The sequence below is a fragment of the Budorcas taxicolor genome, chromosome 25, assembly GCF_023091745.1.
Source record: "Budorcas taxicolor isolate Tak-1 chromosome 25, Takin1.1, whole genome shotgun sequence".
Taxonomy (NCBI): domain Eukaryota; kingdom Metazoa; phylum Chordata; class Mammalia; order Artiodactyla; family Bovidae; genus Budorcas; species Budorcas taxicolor.
Window position 1 is genome coordinate 34,780,529 of NC_068934.1, and position 17,630 is coordinate 34,798,158.

At 51.3% G+C, this 17,630-nt stretch overlaps 1 protein-coding gene across 1 annotated transcript in view; it reads right to left on the reverse strand.

The window, feature by feature from the left end:
- Window positions 1–3,710: 3,710 nt before the first annotated feature.
- NTM (neurotrimin) overlaps window positions 3,711–17,630 on the reverse strand; it is a 409,793-nt gene continuing 395,873 nt past the window's right edge. The window contains exons 7-9 of the mRNA XM_052661943.1: window positions 14,670–14,705; window positions 10,026–10,058; window positions 3,711–3,814 (exon numbers count right to left, since the gene is read on the reverse strand). Of these exons, the coding sequence (XP_052517903.1) occupies window positions 3,711–3,814; window positions 10,026–10,058; window positions 14,670–14,705 (173 nt within the window). The remainder of the gene's footprint in view (window positions 3,815–10,025; window positions 10,059–14,669; window positions 14,706–17,630) is intronic.

The following is a 17,630-nucleotide window of genomic DNA, read 5'->3' on the forward strand; positions in this document are numbered from 1 at the left end:
GTTAGAGTGATAAGGGTTTGAACCCCACTATTAGCAGCTCCCCCGACACACACACACTAATATAGGATAAAATCTGCAAAATCGCAATCATGGTTTCCCCAAAGGACAACCTAAGGTTAGAGGTGGTGCCTGAATCCTGAAGCATGACCACAACTTGAGTTCCAAAGGGGTCCTGTATGTCTGAAATCCAGGCAGGCAGTGACGGTCATCCATCGGCACCTGCACCGTGAAAAACACCCACACAAGCTGTTCAGTATTCTTCTCTACTTGCTCTAGTTAGCACTGTCTTTCCAAGTTTCTTTCCTGAGAAGAGAAGCCAGGGAATCACCCCATGAGCTCCTATCAAAACCACATCCTCCTGGACTGAACTCTGAGCCTGGCTGGAGGCCCTGCCTCATAGGCACCCCTTAAAAAAGACTGAAATTCAGCAGCTCACGGCTTGTGTGTTACACTAAACAGAAGAGAAGAGACCCCTGGAGGCAGGGCAGGGAGCTCTCCCAGCTGCCGAGCCCACTGGTCACGGCCAAGCTGGCTCTACCAGATACACGCTTGGGAATGACCACACCTCTAAAGAGCCTCGAGAGAGAAAGGGCTATGGAAATGGCGACTAGGTAAATGAAAGCTTCCTCATCGGTGTCACTTTACAGAGCTGGTCATGACAGATAGAATCCTTCCTGGGAGGATGGTGATGGGTGAAGTAAATCATGCTTAGTAAATCTGAACGAGAAAGCTCTGAATCACGTGGAGGTTACCTGTCATGCTGTGCCCTCATCCTGGCAAGGTCTGAGAAGACTGTCTGCAAAGTGCCCTGGTACGTTTTATTCAGAGCGGTTCTGGGCTCAAGTTGAGAAGTATGGAAATTATCTGCCTTTTTCCTGCTCTATTCCTGTGATGCACAATCTGCATGGAATTCCTCTGGTACTCCGTGTCTACAGAAGCTCTGGTCACCCGGAAGCTAGTACATCTCACCCACTCTCACTGTAAGGAGACAAGCCCCTTGCCTTTAGCGGTTTCGAGACATGGAGTAGAATGACTGCAGGGCAGCCCAGATCTGCGAGGCTTGGTCAGACTTTTTCAGGCCACGCTGCCAGGAAGAAGCTGGAGTATCTGACACCTGCTGGTGGAGGTGGAAGGTCAGAAAGGGCACAAAGAAACACGACGCGGGATGGGTGGGAGAAGCGCGGACTGAGTTTGGAGTTAAGAGATGCAAAAACGTTACATTTAGAACAGAAAAACAACAAGGTCCTACTGTAGAGCATGTGGGACTGTGTTGAAGATCCTGTGATAAACCAGTGGGAAAGAATATGAAAAAAAAAAAAAAGAATTTTTTTTTTTAAAGAAACGTGAAGTCAACAAGCTTTTCTCAAAGCTGCCAGGAGCCGCTGGAAATGAAATGACTGCTTTCCGACACTTCCTCCTCTCGGGTGGGACTGGCCCCCAAAGACACAGCATGGTAATCCCTGCATGGTTCAGCTCCGACCTCATTTCTGCCTTTCAGTGACTCTTCAGCTGTTTACTGAATTTCCAGAATCAGAACAGGTTAGACTTATTTGAAAACTATTCTGCATTAACACCTACCTTTTCTCTTAATTTGTCACTAGAGGCAAGGTTTGGGATGCAGGCTTGGGTGGAAAGTTCCCGACACGCTGGCTGATGAGGCTTGGGATTTGTCAATACTCACGCACAACGTCTCAGAGGTTTGGGGGGCGATGGCTGCACTCTGCACCCGCAAGTAATCACGTGTGAAAGCTGTCCCTGGACCTGCCATCTGGGTTACCAGGGGAGCTGCGGACACAGCAGGTCCTCCTGAAGACACTGGAGGTGTGGTCAACAGAGCCTCACCTCCCCTGCTTGTAATGGAGGAGTGTTTTCCAGAACCTCTGCCTGCAGTCAGAGCCCACACCACGGGGAGCCCCACTCCACCCCCGAGGGGGCCAGAGAGCCTGAGTCAGGAGCCCGACCCCTCCTTCACGCCTGAGCCAGGCAGGCTCTGCTCCCCCACACCCACTGCTTGACAATGAGGTACCACACCAGGTGAAGAGGGACATGGAACACTTTTTAATGTCAAGTCAGAGACAACCCTTCCCTCCCAGCCCCCAATCCCACCTTCCCTCACCACATCAGGACCCCTCCCCGAGGCCCCTCCGGTTCCCAGACTTTGGGGGACGAAGAAAAGTTTACCTAAAAACTGCCTTTTCTTCTCTTTCATACACACACACACAAAGGTGGGAAATTAAATAAAGTAAACCAAGAGGATTAGATTCTCCAGCGGTCACAAAGGCATCCTAGATTCCCATGACGGGCTAAAGCGAGTGGTTACTGACTGCGGAGTTGGTTCGGCTGCTTGCTGTCTGTCCACACCCAGGGCTCTTGCTGGAGAAGCCGGGCCTCCCGCATCAGCCCTCACGTCCTAGAGCCGCCCCTGGAAAAGATGCTGCGCCTGGTGTTAGTGGTTTGTTTTCTTTTTTCGCGTTTTAGAAATGTCTCTGACAGGTGAATAACCCAAGAAAATAAAAAGGCAGGAGCTGATTACACAATTACCAGTAAACTCTATCATCTTTTAGAAGAGCAACACACAGCTAACGCCATATACAGCATGCAGTAATGTTTGAGAAAGGACCCTGCTGAGAAAGAAAATGGCTAGAACTCTAACAAAAAAAAATATATGTATATATATATATATACTGTATAATATATGTCATCAAAAGAAGCATTGTCAGCAAACTCAAGATACAGTGCAGGTCACCCTTCCGTTTCTAAACAGCATGTAGAAGCATAGTATTGTCTGCATTAAATGCACAGAATAAGAAGAAATCTGTAGCGCTGGTGGAGATGTTGGTTAAATTGCATGTGGTTTTTTTTTTTGGTGGATTTGCCAAATCCTCACCAGGGGGTCAATGCCTGGTGTGTGGTCCACCAGTTGTAAACCTAGGTAAGAAGTACACTATTCAAGTCTAACCTTTAACAAACACACTTCCCTTCACCCCTTTCATCTGTGTACTTTTTTTTTTAGTTTTGTCTTGTTTTTGCACTAAGTTTTAGACTCATATCAGAAAATATAATTAATAAAATTAATAATGAATCAGAATCCCTTATTATCCATGATGTCCATGTAGTAAAATGGAAAAAAAAAAAAAGAACGTTTAAGAATATCTTTTGTGACTGTTGATTGTGGGATTGTTGTAGCTGTCAGGCCGTCTTGTTTTTTCCTTTTTATTCATCTTTTTGATGCTGCATTTCATCACACACACAAAACAGGGACACAGTCCAGGAACGGGCCCGCTCGCCTCCCTCTGAGTTAGTTCTTCTCTACGGAATGATTGAATTTGGGGTGGCCGAACTCCAGAATTTTCCTTGGTGGGGGGGGCACTGTGGTGGGCAGAGCAGCTGAGCCCCTGCCCAGAGGTCACACCATGCAGTTTACCGGTGGGTCCAGAGCCACGGGCATTCTTCCCATTTGGAAAAAGAAAGAAAACTCGGCTGTACCTAGGTATCTGCACGGTGATTTCCAGTGTCCTCGTTCAATTCGTTTTCCCAGAGCATTCTTTGTTCCCCTCCCTCGAATTTGTGTCCCCTTCGGCTCTGTTGTCTGAATTTGGTGGGATCGTGTCTGCTTTAGAACAGGGGTGCTCGCCTTGTCGGTGTTGGTCGCCATCGCTGACGTGTTGGCGGTGCGGCGGCTCCTCCCCGTCGGGGATGCGGCTCTCACATCAAAATTTGAGGAGCAGGTGCAAGACCAGGAGAGGTAGCAGCCAGAGGCAGCCTGCCCTCCTCGACGACGTCCCATTGCTCACTTCGCTGACAGCACCCGGGCCTGCAGAGAGAACACACCTGCCGTGAGCCTGGGCCCCTGCCTCACAGAGGCGCCTCTCCAGCCGGGAGCCTCCAGGGCCCCCCATCCACACACTGGGACTGTGTGGGGAATGAACCCTCCACAGCCTGATCCTGAGGACACGGCTAGGTGATGGGGAGTCTGCCCGTGCAGGGAGGGGCTGAGAGATGTGGGTTTCAGTGTGCAGGTGGCCACTACTCCCCTGCCATCAGAACACGCTGAGGCCCTGGCTCAGGGGGCAGGTTCAAGAAGAAGGCGGTGGATTCATGAACACCCTACCCAGAGCTTTGGTAAAGCGACATCCCTATATTGTCTACATCATCGTCCAACCCCTCTGAGTACTGCCCGCCTGAAACATCCACGTGGCCCTTCAGCCGCCCCACCTGGCCTGCAGGAAAGCACGTGGTGGACACATTGACCCTCTGTAGATGCTGCACAGCCTTGGCATTCCTTCTGTCAATCACTCTATTTCAGGGCAGTGCTCTTGGCCTCTCCGCCATCTAGACCTAGCTAAGAGCAGACCTCCCTCAAGTTCCATAGGCTCAGAAGGTCAAAACCAGCTGTCACGAGGTGGGATCAGGCCAAGAGACAGGTGGCCTGTGGCTGTGCACACAGGAGGGTTTCCAGGGACAGGGGAAGGCAAAGCACGCCACGGCATGCGTCTGTCGAGGGGAGATGGATGGCACCTTTCTCTAAGAGCCACGCAGCAGCCTGGCCTGCACACAGATGCTCGTGGAGATGGAGCCAGATTCGGGAGGCAAGGTAACGGTGAGGTCACAACACTCCCCAGCAACTTCCCTATCATTTAAGCTTTCCGGCTCCCTGAGCCCCATGACCATGAACTCCAATGACAAATGTAGTTAGGATTCATGAACAGTGCACACGCGTTTGGATGCCTGGATGAATTAGGCGCCTGATGGAGCAAGGCGTCTTCTCAGCACGCTTGCTCTGGCAGCCTCTGTTGCACTGGACTGCGCTGTTGCTGTTCTTCACTAGCTGTCGGGTCCAACTCTTTGCCACCCCTTGGACTGCAGCACATCAGTGCCCCCTGTCCTTCACTGTTGCCCTGGAGTTTGCTCAAATCCGTGTCCACTGAGTCAGTGATGCTATCACTGGACTTAGCAGAGGCACTTGAAGCCGGTGCCCCCTCTAAGTCCACATCCTCACCAGGCTGAAGGGACAAAGCTAGACCTGCTTGCCTGACTCGGACGCTGGACACGGAGACAACTCTGGCTAATACAGTTTACCATCAAGCCAGGCTCCCTAATGCCATATGGAATCATGTTCTCAAGTCTTAGAACTCCTAGCCTGGAAGCAATGCCCATATGATTTCTTCCTTAGGCCTTTGGAACAAAGCTCTTGTTCTAACCTAAGCCTGCCCCTGAACAGTTGTGAGTCTGAAATGCACCAGGTCATCCAGCCTCTGTGTCCCTGGTGCTGCTTCTCAGTGAAGGGTGATGACTCGCCACCCCAAAGTATCTCTTTGGCACACAGATTATTTTAAGTTGAGAACAGCCAAGGCTCAAGACTGAGGAAGAAGCTTTGATCTTCCTTGGAAGAAAAGCTATGAACCTAGACAGGATATTAGAAAGCAGAGACATCATTTTGCTGACAAAGGTCTGCATGGTATAAGCTATGGTTTTTCCATTAGTCATATACGGATGTGAGAGTTGGACCACAAAGATGACTGAGCACCAAAGAATTGACACTTTCAAATTGTCATGTTGAAGAAGACTCTTGAGCATCCCTTGGACTGCAAGGAGATCCAACCAGTCCATCCTAAAGGAAATCAACCCCGAATATTCATTGGAAAGACTGAGGCTAAAGCTGAAGCTCCAATACTTTGGCCACCTGATGTGAAGAGCTGACTCATTGGAAGAGACCCTGATGCTGGGAAAGATCGAAGGCAATAGGAGAAGGGCACAACAGAGGATGAGATGGTTGAATGGCATCATTGACTCAATGGACTTGAGTTTGAGCAAACTCTGGGAGATGGTGAAGGACAGAAAAGCCTGGTGTGCTGCAGTCCATGAGGTCGCAAACAATTGGACAAGACTGCGTGACTGAACAAAAACAACACCTGGATGGGTAAAGAATGTAGAAGGAGGACCCGTTCCAGGAAGGGAGCTGTCACCACAGGTAACCACAGTGTGAACTGGCTGTGGCGACAGGGAGGAACCTGCAGAATCTGTCTGTTATCCTTCCCCTCTGTGTCCATCTCTGCCTGCCCACCAATAACTGCCACCACACAGTGGCATTTCCATCTCCATGTGAATTGCCTCCTCTCCCTTTGAAGTCCTAACCCCCTGTCCCCAGCATCCTCTTCTGTCTTTAGCTGAAGACAGTATTTAAGGTGAAGGTTTGGGACCTTTTGGTGAGTGCATGAGTTTTCCTTGTCTCTTCCATGTACGTGTGAGCTGAACTGCTCAGTCGTGTCTGCCTCTTCACAACCCTATGGATAGCAGCCCACCAGGCGCCTCTGTCCATGGGGATTCTCTAGGCAAGAATACTGGAGTGGATTGCCATGCTCTCCTCCAAGGGATCTTCTTGATCTAAGGATCAAACCCGAATCTCCTGTGTCTCCTGCACTGCAGGTGGATTCTTTACCACTGAGCCACCAGGGAAACCCTTTCATGTATATGCTGCTGCTGCTAAGTCGCTTCAGTCATGTCCGACTCTGTGCAACCCCACAGACGGCAGCCCACCAGGCTCCTCCATCCATGGGACTTTCCAGGCGAGAGTACTGGCGTGGGTTGCCATTTCCTTCTCTGTTCATGTATATATGTATTATTAAATTTGTATTTTATTTTTTCCTGTTACTCTGTTTCATGTCAATTTAATTATTAAGCCAGCCAGAAGAACCTAGAAGGATACAGGAAATTTTCTTCCTCCCCAACCGCAGTGCTCCTGAGGCCAGAACTCCTTGGCAGAGCGAGTTCTCCCGAGGAGAAGGACAAGAGATGACTCCTCTGCTCCCCACCAGGGAGGTGAATGTCTGGGTGACACAAAGCTTAACCCCCTCCCTCTCCCAGTCCACCGCATATCCGTGACAAGCGGGCACCCCTGCGAACCTCCAAAGCTCCGGATGACTTGTAATTCAATTTCAGATTTGCTTATCCTTGACCATTGATCACAAATTGGTTGCATCTTCTAAAATCTAACTCCTGTTTCTATACAGCTCATCTCCAGAAACCTCAGCTTTTATGTTCAATCACTTCTGACTCTATACACATTCTTTGGAATCTCAGGAGAGAAGCTGCCCCCAGAGAGGACGCCCTTCCACTCTGGGACACCCCAATATTCTTGGCAGGAGAGCCCTACCTTTGCCTGAGGCCACCTCTGAGACGGGGAGTTTGTTCTGGGTTCCTGGGAGCCAGGTTCCAAGTGTGATGGGAGGGTTGGTGGCTGCACGCCCCTCCCCCAGGCACGCTGCCCGTGATTCCAAGTGTGTTCTGCTCACTTTGCTCACACGTCTGGACACACAGGTATCTATTCACACAGAGCTTCCTTTCTCTCTCACTTCTTTTCTCTCCTGAATACTGGCTCACACAGCTTTGAAACTCACTCCCCACCCATCCCAGCATGGCCTCCTGTTCCAGCTCCTGGTAGGAGAAGGGGGACGATGCCAGTTCCCGCATGGAGACGATCTCTGCCCCTGCCGCCCTCCACTCCTCTGGGCTGCGGGCACCGCACGTCTCCAGGGAGGTGGATAGAGGATGCACACACCAGGCAGACAGCCCAGCAGGGACCTGGCCAGGCAAGAAAAGTCAGAAGCCTTGTCTGCTGGCCAGGGAGTCTGCAGCGCCCCGCGGGAGGCGGCTGGGAGCTAGCAAACACGCCGGGCACCTGGCAACGGCCGCGGTGTGGCAGGTATCTGGGGTGCATGTTGTGTTCCGATTCTTCCTGCTCCCCTGGGGCTCCTGGATGCTCCGCTGCCTGTTGGGATGCACACAGGGAGCCTGTGGGGAGGGCCCTGATCCCCGTATCAGAGAACGCCTCCCAGAGAAGAGAGGAAATGCCTGCTGGGGGTGAGGGGGCAGGGAGAGCGCTCGGAGTGTGATGTTCTGTAGCTGCCCTCCTCTCCCAGGTGTGTCCGTGGGGCTGGTGCTCCCAGAACACTGCCACGTCCAGCAGGACATTGCCTCCCCATCCCTTCCTGCTCCCCACCCAGCATCTCTCTGGACACAGCTGCCCCGGAGAAGGAAACAGCGGTGGTTCCTAGAGAAACTGAGGCAGGGTCTCCCCGCATCCTCTCAGAGTCCACGCACCAGCTGCCCACCACCCACCCTGGACTTTCTGGGTTGACTCCTTATGCCAACCCCAGGCCGATGTTTCTGTGACTCCAAGCTGACCAGACCACTAATGCATTCGATTCCTTGGGCCTTTAGGAAACCTCTCAGCTGCTCCGTAGGACAGTCAGAGGCTTGCTCTGACTCCTTAGCCTCACTCCAGGACACGTGTGCCTCGGGCTCTCCCTGCTCCCACTCCACACAACACCAGCAACACACATACGCGTATGCATGGGTGTGCGCCTTCCAGCCTATTCTCTTTCCTCCCCACCATCACCCCTTCTGCGTGAAATACTCTTCACTAGACTCACTTCTACTCCTTGTTTCAGGTTCTGTTCTGGCCTCAGCCACCTCTTCCAGGCAGCCTTCCTTGACTTGCTTTGTTCCCTTCTACCACACCATACACATGCCACTATTAAAATACACACCCATCCTACAGTTCCCTTCATGTGCCTCACATGTGTCTCCTCCTCCATGCTGAGAGCTCCATAAGGGCAGGATCTGTGCCCAGTACCTCAGCAGGTACTTAACAAACATTAGCTGAAGGAAGGAAGGGGCCAGAACAGTGACCCATGCTGATGTGTCTATACCTACTTTGTGTCTGTGTTTTTCTTTTTCTTACAATTCTACTTGAAAAAGAAAAGTACAAACCAAACTGAAAACAAAGCAAAACATTCTCCTACTTTGCCTTCTTTCAAACACCTTTCCACCACTTTTCTAACAATTCCAATACAAGTCATTGAAAAGTCGCGTGGTTGAGGAAAGATATACCCAGAGGTAAGGCCACATTGGTTAGGATTCCAGGTGGAGTGTTTGCACCGGGAAATGGGTTCTGGCCCCTTGAAGTCCCTCATGTAGGAGAAAAAGGCTGTTATCTCCTGCTTTAATATGTGGAAACTCACTCATAAGTGATGTCCCCAAGGTCCCTTGATTTCTGTCTCCAAATACAATTTTCTTTTCATGGACTCGGAGCTGTGGCTTTGTGGGCCGCTCACATGTCCAGAGAAGAGAGCAGAGAGTGAGGCTTCAGGGCCTGCCCAGCCTGGGTACCAGTCAAGGTGGGGTCCCCAGGCCTGCCCACACTGATCAGCACAGGAAGATCCCCACGAGAGGAGGGGAACCTGGACTTGCTGTCCAGGCAGGTATGGATCCCAGGCTTCGGGCGCGAGGCCCTCTCAGAATCCGTGCTGGCCAGGGGAACAGCTCAGCCCAGCTGCTCGGTGATGCGGCCACACAGAGGAGGTCTGTGTGCTCCGTCTAGCAGTGCCTCCACTCGACATGGAAGGCCTTACTTCCTCAGTCTCATTAGCCAGTTCTGGAGGCCTGAAGAGCCTAATTACCAGGACCGTCAGGGTCCCGGGGAGCTGTGACGAGTGTCAATTTATCCATCGGAAACATCTGGACGGAATGAAAGCCCCCGAATAAGATGAGTGTTTATTCGTAGCCAAGTGACTCACCCAAGAACCACCCCCTTCCTTCCCCTGACCCCTTCCTCCTGCCACTTCCCTTCCAGTTCCAAGTTAGAAAAAGAGAAAATGGGGTAAGCAGAGGCCAGCATGCAAGGCCAAGGTCCAGGAAGATCATTGCATTAGAGCATCATGTGCAAAGAAAGAGGCGGGCCTGCTACAGAAGGGCCCAGATGTGGAGCTATTCTGGGCACTGACAGGTCCCCATTAGTGCTGCCAGCAAAGACAAGTTAGACTTTGCAGGGGAGGCACCCGGGGAGAATCGATGTCCTTGGGGATGGTTAATCTGAATTGACACAGGGCCGGCCCGAGGTCAGGCGGTCCCCACCAGGCTGCCTCCTGGGGTTAGCGCAGAAGAGAACGCATCTTGCAAGAAGGCAATGAGTCTTGTGCCCCCCAGCCCAAGGCAGCAGCTGCCTGGAAAGTAAACATACCAACCTTTCCCAGGGGGCAGAGTTGTGGTTTTCACTTCTAAAAGAAATGAAAAAACAAGCCACTGTTATGGCAGAAAGCAGCCAGAGACATTCACTTTACCCTCCGATGGTTTGGGGGAGGAGGCTGAACCGGCCCAGACCCTGTACTGTCCTGGCTGCAGCCCAGCCCTGGGACATGCGCCCCTCCGCTGTGCTGGGAAGTCAGTTGGCATAGGTTGAGTGGGGGTTGGGGCAGGATGCTCACATTGGATCTCTGATTCAGAGATAAAGCATCCCTGCCGTGTCTTGGCTGGGGAAGCTGGTACCCTGGAGCCTAAGCCCCTAAGCCAATAAACACTTCTCTGTAGAACAACCCTTTTTTTCTTTGGCTACCAGACTACCCTCTAATTAGTTGAAGTCTGCAGAAGCAGAAGTGGAAGTGTTTGTCACTCAGCTGTGTTTGACTCTTTGCGATCCCATGGACTGCAGCCTGCCAGGCTCCTCTGACCATGGGATTTTCCAGGCAAGAATACTGGAGTGGGTTACTGTGCCCTCCTCCAGGATCCTCCTAACCCAGGGGTTGAACCTGGGTCTCCTGCATTGCAGGTGGATTCTTTATCGTCTGAGTCACCAGGGAAGCCCTGAAGTCTGCAGGCTTTATTATAAAACTAAAGCTTAGGCCCTCCTGCAGGAACATGAATGCAGGTGCCCACGCTCTGTTTGATCTCTAAAGTTAACCGGCATTCATCTATGCATCTTTGAGATATTAGTGAGTGAGGTTCTGTGTACCGGAGGAGGCCAGACCTTTGATATCTGACCTCTCTTGATGAGTCAGACTGTAACCAGCTGGCCCCGAGGGCTTCCTCTCCCTGGGGGTGATCTAAGACAGTAAGACCTGCATCCCTGATGCTGGGACCTGCCTGGGGAAATGCTGGGCATCAGCTCCCCTCTGCTGGCTGGACCAGGAAAGACCTCCATCACCAGTTCAGGCTCTCGGGACAATGCACAGAGCCTGTCCTGCTGACTGGCCAGAAGCAGGCTGACCTCTCATCTTTCCTCATTACCTGGGGGCCTCTAAATGCGTTCATCCTGGATACAGGATGGGAAATCCTTCCACAGGGTATGTGCGTGTGTGTGCTAAGTCACTTCAGTCATGTCCAACTCTTTGTGACCCCATACACTGTATCCCACCAGGCCAGTCCATGGGATTTCCCAGGCAAGAATACTGGAGTAGGGTGCCATTTCCTTCTCCAGGGGATCTTCTCAACCCAGGGATTGAACCTGCATCTCTGTGTCTCCTGTATTAGCTGGTGGGTTCTTTACCACTAGCATCACATGGGAAGCCCTCCACCTTGTGTACAGGTATCTAATCACCATGATTCACACTTTAAATATCTTACAATTTTACTCATCGATTATACCTGAAATAAGGGAAAATACAGCTGATAAAAAGAAAATGACATTAAAGCCTTTAGCACTGAAGTGATAGGATTCTCCGTGCAAAGATCCTTGCATGTAGAAGGAAAGATAACCTAGAGATGACTCCATCTAAGCTCAACCAGAACATTTGACCAAAAACACCTGAGTACATCCCCAGGTGTTCAAACTCTCAGTCTACTCTTTAAAGGCACCTGAGACATGACACAACTCTTGATCCAACTGGACATTAGCTGCCCCAAGAAGCCACTCTGGAAAAGGCTGTGGGCAGATCAGTAATCAAAGATTGAAGCGGTGACTCAGAGAAGTCAATGGTCAATCAATAACACAATCTCTCTGCCACCAAACCCAGCTGAACCCAAGTTCCTAGGTGAGCACAGGGCTGCTGTCCTAGTGAGCAGAAGAGGGCTGGATTCATGCCAGAATGGATACATAGGATACACAAACATTCCAGAAATAGGGCGAGGGGATTTTAGTTTGGTACCTTCTGTATTTAGCCACAGGTACCGTAGAAATGCTGATTGCTGAGAGGCTGGGTTTAATGAGCTCTCTCTCATCCTCAGCAGGAAGAACAGATCCTCTCTCGCACTGCTACTGTTTCTTCTGATGCACAGGGTTGACTTCCTCCCCTCTTCTCTATTAAGATGATTTGATGGTCACTGCGAGGTTCGCCGGCATAAATCAGCCGACCTTCCCCAGAATACTGATAGCGTCGAATCTGACTCCTCGCCCAGGAGATAAAAGACAACGGACCAGCGATGGGAAATGAACAGCCACCGAGCCACTGAGTGCGTCCCCTGCACTTGCCTGTGAGGGAGGGCATGAGGGATGGTGGTGGGTCCACCAGTCCTTAGTTACCATGGCAGGAGTCCCGCAGCACTACATGTTAACACGAGACGGGGACATGCAGTCCTCTGTGTTCGCGAGAGGGGGAGCAGAGAAATACGGCAGCGTGGCAGAAAATGCTGAGAAGGAACGAAATTCTCTTTTCTGGATCCTTCTGGACCATTCGAATACTGAGTAACAAAATAGGTTGGAATGCCTCTTAAAGCTAAGTGTTCCTCATGGGTGGAAATCCGTCTAGATGAGCGGAGCATAACCTGGGTATATTCCAGAGAAACGAGGTAGCTCTCTGTTCTAGGGTAGGCTGGCCATGGAGGAGGGAAAAGCAACACACACACACACACACACACACACACACACACACACACACACACACACAGAGGGAGGCATAAGATAAATGCCCCAAGAGCATGGTCTTTTTTCTCTAATACAGTCCTTCGTGTACAAGAGTCTGACAGCTATACTGAAGACCACACTAATCCAAGTCTTGGAATATTCCAGGATTCTACCATCTACAACACTGGCCTGACCCATTGCCCTGCACCCAACGAGAAGGGTGATGGGGTGGGAGCAACGTAGGGAAGAGAGCTGGCATGGAGACCCTGCCTCACATGCACAGTGGATCACAGCGCACAGTGCGGTGAGGGCGCCCAGCTCTGAGTCAGCAGGTGGAGCCTCTGATCCTAGTCCCCTGCTCAGAACCAGGCAGGGATTTGTTTGCTTCTGGTCAGTTTTGTTACTGTTGGCTTCGATGTGGGATGTGCTCCCTCCATCCCTGGGGTGCACCTTCAGTGGAGTTCTAACTCCTTAGCAACCAATCCCTATTTCAAAAGTTCCCTTTCCAGCTGAGAATACAGATATCAGTGATTACAATGAGCTGTCACGCTAAGTCACCTAAAGTCCCTCGCAAGTGGTCCTCTGCCTACCTCCAGCCTCTCACACGTCCCTTTCACCATTTATGTCCTTTGCCAGCTTTCCAACATTCTTCGAGATCTGTACATATGCTTTGGTCAGGGGTTCAATAAGCACACATCGAATCACTAATTGAACCTGGAGCCTTCCATTGACTTCCCTTTCTATTTCTGTTTCACTTTCCTGTTTGTGGTTCATCACCATGGCGCTCTGTATCACTAAGGTGAATACTGCATCCCTGAATCTTCTCACCATAAAAGCTTTCTCCTCTTCCGTCAAATAATTTCCCATATAATTCATTTCCTTCCATCTCCCCCTCCCCAAGTCTAGCGCCATCCTCTGATGATCGCTTGCATGGCCAGTTGTGAATGGATGAACAGGATGAGGGGGGTGCTAGGTGGGATGAGAAGGATGGCAGGAAGTGGGGAGAGACCCTCTCTTCACTGTGGTCACAGCCTCTTTCCTGCGGGGCTCTCCGAGGGTCGGCACTGTCCTCAGCAGGGAAAGGTAAACGGCATACACACCATGGGTCCGACTCCACCACTCAGCTTGGGCCCACTTCTGAACATTTCGTCATGGTCTAAATGAATCACTTTAGCTAGGCTAGGGGCCTTGAGAAAATCTGAGGGGCTGAGTAGAACAAGGTGAGAGATGCAGGTATCACAGGGTGGGAAGGTTGGCATGAAAGAGGTGGAAAGAAGCTAGGGAGAGGGCTTGAGAAATGAGTTCATGAACCCCTGGATCACGATATGGGGGGGATCCTGTACCCAGAGACTGGGCTCCAGTGGTTCAAGAGGCACCTGGTGGTTTCCAAAGCCTTTTTACCATGTGTTCTCAGGTGAAGGCTAGAACAACTCTCAGATTGTAAGGCGGGTCAGTTCTATGGCCCAGAAGAGGAAACTGAGTCTAAACGACACTTCCTGACCTGCCCAAGTGCACAGCACCCCTGGAAGTCGGGCTCTGGACAGGAGCTCAGCGGCGTCCACTCCAAGGACCTTGCAGGGGCACCTGCCCACCTTCCTCCCTAAAGATGCTCCCCATGAATGCTCTGTGGCAGCTTAGGGACCTCTGAAATGCCCTGCACTGGAGGTTCACTTCTGTGGCTGATTGGGGGGCAGTTGCTGTCACTGGGGACTCCTATGAGAAGCACTCAGTGGGTGGATTTCTCTGCCTGTTGCCCCAGGCCTCGCTCTCTGAGCCTTTTGTCTCCATGCAGATCTCCAGGCTTTGAAAAGATAGGGTTGTTTCTTTTCTTCTCCCTTCCCAGCCCTTCAGGGGAGGAGGGCAATGTGAGCAGAGAGTAAGGGGGTCCTTGGAGTTTCATTGGCTCCCAATAACCCACTTAGCACCTGCCACCATCCACTAGCTGCTGGACAGACAGGAGCCTCGGGGAACACACAGCAGGGCAGGGGGAGGGGGCTCTGGGAGAAAGCGGGGAGGGGAGAACCGATAAAGCAAGGGGAGGGGGGATACTGACCTTGCAACAAAGATGAGCTTGTAGGCTCACTTAGCTCTATATCGGGTGAGGGACACACAGGAGAGAAAAATGAAAACAAACACACGTATTATATACAGCAGCTATATATCCATCATATATAGTTTGTATACCAGCTTTCACAAACATTTCTGGAGGGATGGAAAAATAAAGGAACACACAAAAACCAGAGGTGGTGGGGCAAGATGCAGATGAGGAATGGTGAAGGGCTGGGTGCGTGCACACGGGATGCCGAGGTTGAAAGGCGAGGGGCTGGCCATGCATTTGCAGCCCCCACAGGAGCACGGACTCTGGGCGTGTGCTGAGCTGGGGTGCTGAACTAGTAGCAGAGGACTGAAGCCTCGTTCCAGATGAGATCTGTGTCTCATCCACAGCTCCACTGGTTCACTTGGGGAGACCAAGTTCAGGGATTTCTGGCCTCCCAGCACCATGGCAGGAATCTCTGTGATTCAGGATCCCAGGGGCTGAATTCTTCTGGGCCCCTGATGCCTCTGGAGCCTTAGGGACCAGGTTCTCAGAATCCTACTGGTAGGGTTCCTGCTAGGAAGGACCACCAATTCCCCATCTGACTGTAGTTCCTCAAAGGTATTGACCCTGAAGGAATCTAACAAGCACCAGCATCTCTCACTGTTCAACATCAGGTCATGTGTGCAGCTTCCAAGCAGGTTGGTGGCAAAATGATGCTACCATTTTGATAGCTGGCCCTCAGATGCTACAGGAGAAGGAGTTTCATCACAAAGTTTGGGTATTCATAGAAAGCAAAGGCTGCTTCCTAACCTGCCCAAGTCGGCTTGATGGGTCTGATCATAGGAAAGGGCATAGAAAACTCGCTAACACGTTTATATTTGTCAAGAGGCCTTAATTGATAGTGGGCGTCGATACAGAGTTTAGGGGAGGGGCTGTGTGGACCAGCTGCAGTGTGAGCCAAGGGGGTGGAAATGTAGGCGTGGCACGTTAATGGGATTTCGTAGCTCCATGGAACTAGGTGTCACCCAGGTGGTGATGCTGTGACGGGCTTCTCAGAAATGCTCTCTTGAACGAGGCTAAAAACCTGGTTGCTGTTTGATTAAATTTGGAAATGTTCCAAACTGTTTCTCCCTCTTAGAGATTTAGCATGCAAGGGCTGTGAGCCCTCTTGTGTTAAAGAACATCCCCGCACGGACACGGTTCATCTTTGTTTGATCTAGTCTTTCTAAACTTGCTTGAATCCATACTATCGCTTTTCCAGACATGCTTTTAGAGAGTCCCCTGGACTCCAGAAAGCTGGCGACTGTAGGGCCGTCCCACGTGACACACAGACTGCCAGGGATGAGGGCAGAGGTCTTAATTGCCAAACACGCATCTGTGGAAAGGAGCAGATTTACGGTGCATGCTTCACTGCATTGCTTGTCACAAACACCGGTATTTCACTCTTAAAGTTTGCTTTTTCTCTCTCTTCTCATCTTAGATGGCTTCAGGGGACGAGGCCAGGGAATTAGACTGCAGTGATAAAGTCAGTTGCAAAACCATTTCGTGCATCTGATTTGGAGGAGCAAAGGGGTCAAAGGAGGAGGGAGACTGTTTACAGGGAAGAGAAAGGCTGTGGGTGGAGGGCGGGGAAAGCCTTGGATCTGGGAGGCAAAGGGAGGCAGGGCCGCCCCTTCCTAATCATGGTCCTTCTGTTCATGCAGACCGACACCTGCCAAAAAGCCAAAAGGCTGACAAACGTGAGCAGCCCTGATGACTGTCCCTGGGTGGGAGGCGTCAGACACATCAATCAGTCTAATCACAGCTCTGCCCATTCCAGTCTGCCAGTTCTGGGATCAAGGGCAGCCTGCCGCCTCCCAGCCCTGGAGGATAAAGCTGGGCTTTATTTTATGTGCTGGGTAAAAGGGGGGATGGAATGCAATTTGGAAATCTGGATGGAGCAGGGCAAGAGCACAGGTGGGCTGTCTGGACAACCTGATCGGGGTCTGTGGTGCCATGGAGGAGATGTGGCAGGGTGGGCAGGGGGTGAGCGGTGCTCTACGGAGCTCTGGGATTATCTGAGAGCTCTCAGAATACAGGGGTTCAGGCTCCTGCCAATGATCTGCTCGTTCCCTTACCTTTCCCTCCCCAGGCGGGAGGGAAACCCTCAAGAGTGCTTGTTAACATGGGAGACCAGGGAACAAATTGGAAGGATTCCAAGCTAAGGTACTTGCTGGGGCCTGGAGGGGTGTGCCTCCCACCCCCGACCACCCCCACCCCCACAAAGCAACCAGAAATGAGTCCCATGGGCTCTGTGGTCAGTCTGCGTCTTCCTGGGGAGGGAGCCCGTCAGAGACGCAGGATGGCTCTCGGGCATCCAGGCTCAGGTCTGTGTGACTGTTCTCCCCGAAGAAGCGTGAGACCTGGGGATCTCAGTCTGTTTACTTGCCTCCTTCCCTTGTTTCTGGCACCCTTGTAGTTGCCAGGTGTGCAATGAAGACACCGCAACTTGCCTTGCCCAGATTAGTCTTTCAGTAGAGTGACTGAATGAATTGATGCGTGAATGATTATGCGACTTCTGTCGAGACGGTGGCTCGGGTGGACAGATAATGTCTTAACGCAGCCAGACAACACCCTGGGACACAAATGCAGAACCAGGGACACACCCACTGGCTATGTGAATTCTCCCTCGGACACTAACGTTACTCAGGATCCCAAGGCCCAGGAGTCTACTTTTCTCAATACAATGCAGCTTCTCTGATATCCCGAGGACTAGAAAAAGTTTCAGAAATGGTAACATTTCACACTCATCCAGGGAAGAAGTATGGAAATAGTGTGTGTTCCTCTCTGGGTTCTTGACTAGATCCGATTGCAATCCCCACGGTCAGTTAAGGAGATACTGCGGGGGGAAAGTTCAATGTCACTTCAGTATCCCCCAAACCCTTTCCTGCAGAGTCAGGGCTTCTAGCACAGGATGAAACCCGGCGTCTCTTTTCA